This window comes from Anopheles coustani, chromosome 2 (genome assembly GCF_943734705.1).
Source record: "Anopheles coustani chromosome 2, idAnoCousDA_361_x.2, whole genome shotgun sequence".
NCBI classification, from domain to species: Eukaryota; Metazoa; Arthropoda; class Insecta; order Diptera; family Culicidae; genus Anopheles; species Anopheles coustani.
Genome location: NC_071289.1, coordinates 40062525 through 40070904, shown reverse-complemented (window position 1 = coordinate 40070904; position 8380 = coordinate 40062525). Strand labels below are relative to the sequence as shown.

The 8380-nt window shown below is 45.3% G+C and overlaps 1 protein-coding gene across 1 annotated transcript; it reads left to right on the top strand.

Moving 5' to 3' along the window:
• The first annotated feature begins 350 nt into the window (after nucleotides 1-350).
• LOC131267295 (uncharacterized) lies at nucleotides 351-6388 on the top strand. Its single transcript, XM_058270139.1, has 10 exons — nucleotides 351-575; nucleotides 682-769; nucleotides 1189-1360; nucleotides 1475-1646; nucleotides 1745-1897; nucleotides 2830-2916; nucleotides 2986-3368; nucleotides 3510-3587; nucleotides 3730-4042; nucleotides 4988-6388. The coding sequence occupies exons 1-10, from the start codon at nucleotides 351-353 to the stop codon at nucleotides 5324-5326; spliced, it is 2010 nt and encodes a 669-aa protein (XP_058126122.1). The 3' UTR covers nucleotides 5327-6388.
• Nucleotides 6389-8380: the final 1992 nt, after the last annotated feature.

The following is an 8380-nucleotide window of genomic DNA, read 5'->3' as shown; positions in this document are numbered from 1 at the left end:
ACGTTGGAGGGATAGAGCACCCCAGCGCCATACTCCCAACTCACTGTCACTGTCAGCACCTTGGACTTACCGATCTCTTCAACGATCCGAGACCTAACGGCGCGTCGAAACCGGAAGGCGGAGGAGCCGAGCTGGCGTGCGTACGTGGGCAGATGAGTGTGAGTGACTCCGCTCGCCAGCATCAGGCCCCATCCAGCCCCTCAGCGCGTCACTGATTAAATCCCGCACAAGCAACCGGAGTGTAGCCGTTCCGAACGGTTTGCTGAGGGTGACAACTTACGGCACGGTGTGTGTGCTTCCAGGCGTGTGGAGTGCGTCTCCGGTCGGAGTGAGCCAACCGACCACCGGCGATGTCTTCGCGAACCAAGCGCATCAAGAAGTCGTCCTGGGGCGCCCGGGAGCGGGCCGGGATGAGCTTCCTCATCGTGGTGGCGTTCTTCGCCGTCTTCGGGCTGATCATCCTGACCGAGGTGCTGATGATTGACGATCGGGGCCGGGCCGGCAGTGTCGTCGTGCGGCACGGCAGCAACGGGGGCCGGTTCGGTGAGTCCGTCCCGGACTACGATGACGTGAAGGTAAGAGCTGAAGGAGCTTCTCTCACTTGGCAATCACCGGAACACGATTAGCCTACCGTGAAGGATGGTTTTTCTATTGCTTTTCTTCGCACATCCATACACACAGGACGACTATCTCGACGACACGGGAATCTTCGTGCGAGAGACCAAATACGGTGGCGCGGTGGTAAAGAACATATTGAAGAATCAGAAAGGTATGACGCTTCGCTCGTCCTGTGAAGCCTTCCCCGCTTTTCTGCATGTGTGTGTTTTTGTGTGACCTGGTTTTTGTGCTTTTTATTCATTCATTGGTTCAATTACCTTTTTTTAGTTAAAGTTCATTTCACCCTTCGCACCTTTAAAGATATTCTTGCATGGTGTTGTACGACTGGTGGACCTATCTTAAATCACTTATCACTTCCAATAGCGCGCCAGTAAGTGACATTTTCCCCAAAATCAAATCATTTAAAAAAATTCGCACTATCTTGATAACTCTTAGATTCCGATCTCCACCTCACCTTAGCAAATCCCTTCCCCTTCCCCCCGCCAGCTCATGCACTTTGTACAATAGTTGAAACCGAGTAGTTTTTCCCGTTTGGTGAATGGTTATACTTTTCTCTATCGGCCTCCGAAGATCTGAAACAATCCTTTGGCATATCCGTGCTAACAGATTCCGCCGAGCCGCGCAACCCGCCCGTCGTGCCCTGGGGCCAGATGCTTCCGTCGAAGATCGAACAAACGCTGCCCCGGTACCCGGCCGACACGAAGCCGACGGACGGCTCGTGGGAGATAGTGAACGGTACCAGGTAACGTTTGGGAGGGGAGGAAAAGTGCAACTGCCGACGATGCGATTGAATTTTCCGTTCGATTCCGTTTCTTCTCCTTTTCGCCCCCGTTTTCACCCCTCCGCGCGGGTTCAGGTACAAGTTTTTCGTCTTTTCGGCCTTCTACGATCGGCGCGACGGCAAGCTGGTGCGTGTTATCGGGGCCACCAAAACGCGTGGGCCGGAAAAAGTGTGGTGCCGGTTCTGGTACCCGACCGGGGTGAACAGCACCAAGTATCGATCGGCCTCGGTGATGGCTCGGGTGAAGGTAAGACGGGGAGAATTTTGGTTCCGACGGTATTTTATCTGGTTTTTCTCGTTCGTGATTGTGTGCGCTTCTTCATCTGCCTCCTTCCCGCGCCGCAGATCATCCGTGAGAACTGGAACCTTAAGTACAGCGCGTGCTTTATCCTGTGCCCTATCAGAGGCCCCTACCCGGAGATACCGTACGCAGTGAGCGTGGTTAGTAAAATACGGGCCGCACCGGGGAATGTGCTCATGCTGCGAAACACTGACAACGTAAGTAGATTAACGCCGAATCACATCCGATGTTTTCGATCCAGTGATAAGCGTGTTTCCTTGAGAGAATATAACATTTGATACTTTTGTTAATGGTAGACGAAGTCATACGAATCTATGTTTTTTTTATACACAATCTTATAAACTATGAAAAATCATCAATTATCGTTGTACTAGTTTTGGTTTGCAATATTACAAGTTTTACATTCTGCACACGATTTTCAGAACATGTAGTTCAGTGTTTCTTTTATAAGATAACCGTATAATTTTTCATACTGTAAGATTACATGACTCCTCTTTTTATCTTTAATTACACATGTTTAACTCACATCCATACACTCCAAGTTTGTTTTCAAATTGTTCGAAGCATGTTTAGATAGACATAGTGGGGAAATGTTTAAAGTTTTGTGGGTTTTGGTTTTTTGCACTTTTTCATATTGTCCTGCAGAATCAGATTTCAGATATTGCATCCGTTGATACATCATCATTCGTGACCATGAGCATAACTCAATCATTATGCCCTTTTTGATGCTTATATCAATTAATTTCTCTTTTAACGTCATAAGTCTGTTTTTAAATCATGAACTGCTTTTAGAGACTGTTTGTTTAATGTTTTCCGAATTTATAATAATTTAATGATTTTTGCAATCATAATAATAGGGTTTGCCACGACCAAATATTCACACAAAGTAAAGCAACTTTTGATAAAACCGATGATTGATAAATTTAGTAACATTATATAATTTGTTTGTTTACACCTTTCTCATTATTTTCTTAAACTTAAAAATATATGCTATAATTGTTTCTCATAACTGACGAATTAATTATTTTCTGCCCACCGTAACTTCTTTAAATATTGAATCACCAAAGGAAATTATATTTTCCAAACCAAATGGTGTCCACACTAACAAACCATTTTACTGCTTTTGTAGGATCCCGATTTCACGAATCGTACGTTTAGCAACATTCCGAACAGTATTGGCGTTTGTGTGAAACCATTGCATTTCAACTATGACCAGGTGAGACGATGCGCAGTTGTGCACCCTTACTCACATTCGGTCTACTAACGTTCTGCATTTCCGACCAAGGCTTTGTACTTGCTGGAGTTTCTTGAGCTGAACAACTTGCTCGGCGTGAGCCATTTCACGTTCTACAACCACACGATCGGACCGAAGGCGTCCTGCGTCCTGCAACACTACGTGAGCGGCGATCTACCACAGCACATCACGCCGTACGGGGAAGAAGGACCACCGGCACGGTCGGCAAATGGAACGGTCCCCGACGTAACTTTAGCGGAAAGCAACGACGTGCACACGCCTACTAAATACAATGAAGACAATACCGCTCAACTGAAGCCAAAAATCACTGTAAATATTTTACCATGGAACTTGCGGATGCGATCGCAGAAGGAGATACGTACCGAAGGGTTGTTCGCTTCGCTCAACGACTGCTTGTACCGAAGCATGTACAGGTTCGTAGGCTGAGGGTGTGAGTGTGTGTGTTGGGGTGGGTCTAGTTTTCCACCTCCTTTCACCAACGACCCTGATTTTCTTTCAACAAAGACCAGAGGGGAAGGAATTCTTTTTCATACTGTTTTGCTTTCCTATTACAGATACTCACATGTTGCGCTGATTGACTTGGACGAGTTTATCATACCCCACCATAATGACACTTTGATCGATCTCATCGCGTAAGTGGCACCCGAGTGGGCTGGAGTGCTTCGAGCATTCCGACGCCTTCGAAGGGTTCGGGCCCTCGAGAGGCGCCTAATGAGTAACCGTTTATAAATTTCTTCTCTTTCTTCACCTTTCCGCCCGTGACTGCTTTTCCAGCTGGTTGTCTAAGCGCATCAACAACCGAAACACGGGCGCCTACTCGTTTCAGAATGCATTTTTCTATCTGCAGTTCGCGGACGACACGCGCATGTACGAGGGCCACGGTTCGCTCGCGAACCTTCGGGCGGCGCTAACAACGCAGCGGAAAACGCGTCGAAGGTCCAAGCTGCACCCGCAGAAGCAGCGATCCAAGTACATCTGCAAACCGGAAGCGGTCATCGAGGCGGGCAACCACTTCGTGTGGGAATTCTGCCCCGGCCGAGGCTCGCTGAACGTGCCCGCAGACGCGGCCATACTGCATCACTATCGGGTGAGTACTGGTTTCAACCTTCGAATGACATTTTTCATAATTTGAAGGAAGTTACATAATTATTTAATCTGTAATTGTAACTAAAAAGGTAGTTGGAGGGTATGTTATCCAGTTTGAATGTAATGCAACAAATTTCAACATTGTTAAACATGAGTTTCTTGAAAATTTTGATTCTTCAAATAGTCAGATTATTGAGTAACTCTTGTAATGGGTAAATAAAAATTATATTTAATTGGGATGAAACATAACTGTTAAAAGTACATGTATTATTAGAGTTAAGTGCAGCGTTCTACCGCTACTCAATTTTCGATTTTTATTGATTACGCTACATTTAAAACATTACGATGACGCCATAAATTGACTTCAAAGATCGAAAGTATCGCCAATTTGCATATTAACTCATTGAAACGCTAACGCACGGAATAATGGCATAAAGCACAGAACGGAAACAACATGTCGAATTTAAAAAATCTATAAAATATATGGCCAATTTTTGGCATCAGCTTTCTACGTAAAATTATGAAATGAATTTTTAAATGTATTAACTTTGCTTAGGCTTCATGTATTAGCTTTGTAGCACAAGTACATTAAACAACCAAAAACTCCAAAAGATAGTCAACAAGTATACTCAAATTTGAAAATTTTCTCGCAAATATCTAATCAGTGCGGAGTTTTTTGATAATAACTTTTTTAGGATCCACCATAACCAAAGGTTTCGTAGAATCCGAATACCAAAGATTTTTATTGCCATTTCTATGATTTTTTGCCAAATTTGCAGACTTCCCACTGAAATGACTTTACAATTTTTGGGATTTCCAATTGCAGCAATTTGACTCTTTTGATTATTTTTGTATTATTTTCAAAATGTTAGTGCGTTAATTTTCATTAGTAAAACTGATTCATTGAAGAATTGTGTTTGAAAACTGATTCATTTAATTTTTCCAGGTATGCGAATTTGGTGGAGACGACTGCATCAAAACGCCGTCGCTGGTGGACCGAACTGCGCACCGGTATACGAAGCGGTTGCTGGACCGCGTTGGTACCGTGTACAGCTTCCTGAAGGATACCTGCAATCTGCCCGACATTCCGAAGGCACCGACGAAGCCACCACCGACACGCAAGAAGGAGCTGAAAATCCGAGTGCCGATTCGGCCCGAAAGTGACAAGAAACCTACGGAGGACGTAAAGGCGGAATCAAACGGTGCGACGGTGCTTGCCCAAGTTGCCGCAACCACGACGCAGGCACATGCGGCCGCAATTGAAGCTATTCTGAAGACGCGTTGATCCACGGTACACTCTTCGGAGTATCCGGGGATGTGCCGCACGTCAAGGGAGAAGCTCACTAGACAGTTATAATTTTTCAGCAGCTTTTGCTAATCCTGTAACGTAGATAGCGGAAGGAAACGCTGAAGAAACGGCAAGTGGCGCTGAAGGCTGCAATTGGAAGGCGCGCGCCTCGCGATCGCCTATCGTTTACGTAAAAAAAGAATTATGGATTTAATGTGTTTTTTAGGAGGTGACTTTCGACACGTTTCATACTTTCGACAACTTGCTCTGCCTGCAAACTGCACGGTCGGAAGGCGGTAGCAAACCCGCGTAGCGTGAATCTACGACAAGCAATGGAACTCGTTCGTGCTCAACATAGGCCACAGTTAGACGCTTCGGAGCGTAGAGGTACATTAGAGGCAACACAGTAATGCAATTTCTAGCGGCAAACAATTTTCAAATTCTTCCACGGATCGCCACCCGCCTGTGGCGAAACACGCTAGGACAACCGGGACTCCCCGTTCGCATGAGCACGCCGATAGGGTGATGGCGATAGGTAGCTGCCGCTGATCAGCTAGAGCTAGGGCGTTCGTATTACCTAACCGAAATTATGATCACATGCTGTGGCTCAGTTCTAGCACATATCGCATATCAGAACTTATCGCATATCGCACGAGCAGGTTGCGTTCTTGAGTTGAGAAATGCGTTACCACTTAGCACCAACATTACACTCGATACCGTTCACAGGCCCACACCTGCATGCGCAGATGGCAGCAAGAAGCCGACCAAGAACGGCACATACTTTCGTAACTCCAAATCGGCCACGCTTTTCAATCGAATCGACAGGGAGAGACATCGCATCGACTTAATGTGCACCAAGAGCTCAATACTCTACCGATATACATATATACATATATCTGTATCGTTTCGTTGTGTTTCGAAGTAATTTTTGTACCAATCGTGCTATAGTGATTATCTACAATTCTCTGTGTTAAGAAACTAGGATTCGAGTTATTAGTGTCGAGTTCATTACCACATATTTTATGTAACACAGCAAAACACGGAAAAAATGGCAAACGCGGGAGCGATTGAAAGTAAATAAACAAAATCAAACGGGTGGGATTGAATGGCATAACAATAAAGAAATGGAATGGAAATATTTTATGAAACGAATGTTGTCGAGCATTTATTCTTATCTCAGTTGTTTGCTGTGGAAAATCTGAAAATTCGTCAAACTTTATGCTTTATGCTTGTTCTGTTCTTTGATTTTTACATTTGTAGGCATCATTGACGCCTCATAAGCTCCTACTATTCTTCAAGAGATACTTCCCTCAATCGTTTCAACAAATGTAAAAAATCCAGTAGGCTTCATGTTCACTTGTAAATGGTGCTTTGAAACTGTTTGTATCTTGATTACGGACTTTTTTTAATACGCACATTTTGATTCTTTTTCTTATTAGTTCTGGTATTGTTGGATTTGTGTTCTACAATCTTATTATTTAAATTCCCTTTGATGCTTTGTTTAGTTTTTGTTTAACATTAATTTATTTAGTATAACATAATGCTAAATTCTTTTGTATGCGGAAACATATTTAAGTGGGCTTACGAATAGCTACTCTTATTGTATATTTATATTTTTCTGTGGAACACTGGCATAGCAAACTTTAGTAAACAACCTTTTGGTTATTGAAGAATGAGAATGAAAAGTGTTCTTCAACGATACAAAGGCGTTTCCAAATCCCAGATGGCCAAATATAAATGAGGAGAATAAATATGGGATTCGTAATTGGCATCTTTTTAATAAGTTTTCCACTTTTACCCACACTTTAGCGATAAGCCACGTGGTGTTCGACGAAAATGTGTCGTACCAAACGGTCGCGATGCTAACGCTCACGCGAGCTTTCCGAAGTGGTAAACATTTTCCTTCCTAGAGTTTTCTCTCCACCGTTGACAGGATTCGCTCGTTTTCTCACGCTTTCATCGCACGGTGCTCATCCTGCCCGCCTCGTGGAAACTCTCCTTCCAAGCTCCGATGTCCTTTGGCAAGAAAAGCCGCCATAGCGGACGCTTCGAAAGCTTTCTTCAGTCCGTTAGCGCCATTCGGATAGAGTGTGTGTCCAGTGCTGGCTCCAGCGGTCAAGAGTGTGTTGTCCAAAGTTGGTGTTTTGCCAGTTCCGTTCCGTGGTCCTCCGCACGCAGGTTCGCCACGTCCGCCGAGGTGCCGCTCGGTGCTGATTTTTCGTGCGAACGGTACGCGAATGATTCATCCAACCGGGGGCATCCTCCATGCAACTCGCTGCGCTCCGGACCGCACCGTTCACTGTTACATAAAGGCACACCAGCGTTGGCAGTAAACAGCTGATAGTAATTCGCAGGCGACTGAGGTTGCACCACCGTGTTTGGCTGCGCGCGTGTGTGTGTGTGTGTTAAGGCTCGGGTCCAAGTGTCGGTTCGTTGGTCCTCGCATCGGTAACGTCTGCTATCGATCGATTCGACGCCATCATCGCCCCGAAAGCCACCCTTCGGCGACTGACAGTGATATCATCGCTGTAGCTGTAACTCTCCGGTGGGGCTGGTTCGAAGAACATCATCCTTACGGCGGTTCGGCTGGACCGCGCGATTGAGGTTATGTGTTTGTGGCGAAAAGGTGCTCTGGTTGTCGCAGGATAAGTGTCGTGTCGCGCTTAGTGCCCCATCCATACACACAAACACACGCTGGATGTTGATTACTACTAAACACAGATTTACAGTCGCCATTCACGCCATGCTAAGAAATTTATAACGGAGCGTCGGATTGGTTAGGAAGCGAAAAAGAAAACCCACTTGATGGATGTCAATCAAAGAAAGCAATAATCATAATTATCAATAATAGATTGCTGTGCTTCTGTTTCATTCGAATCCGTGCCAGTGCTTGTGGTTTGGCCGATGGTGTCACCGTTAGAAGTGGCGAAGTGTTCCTGCCGTTGAGCAGTAGCGCGTGTGTATCTATATGTGTGTGTTTGTGTGTGCGTGCGTTCCAGAGTGTGATCCATGCTGATTGTGATGGGGTTAACCCACCTCCCGCTGGCAGAG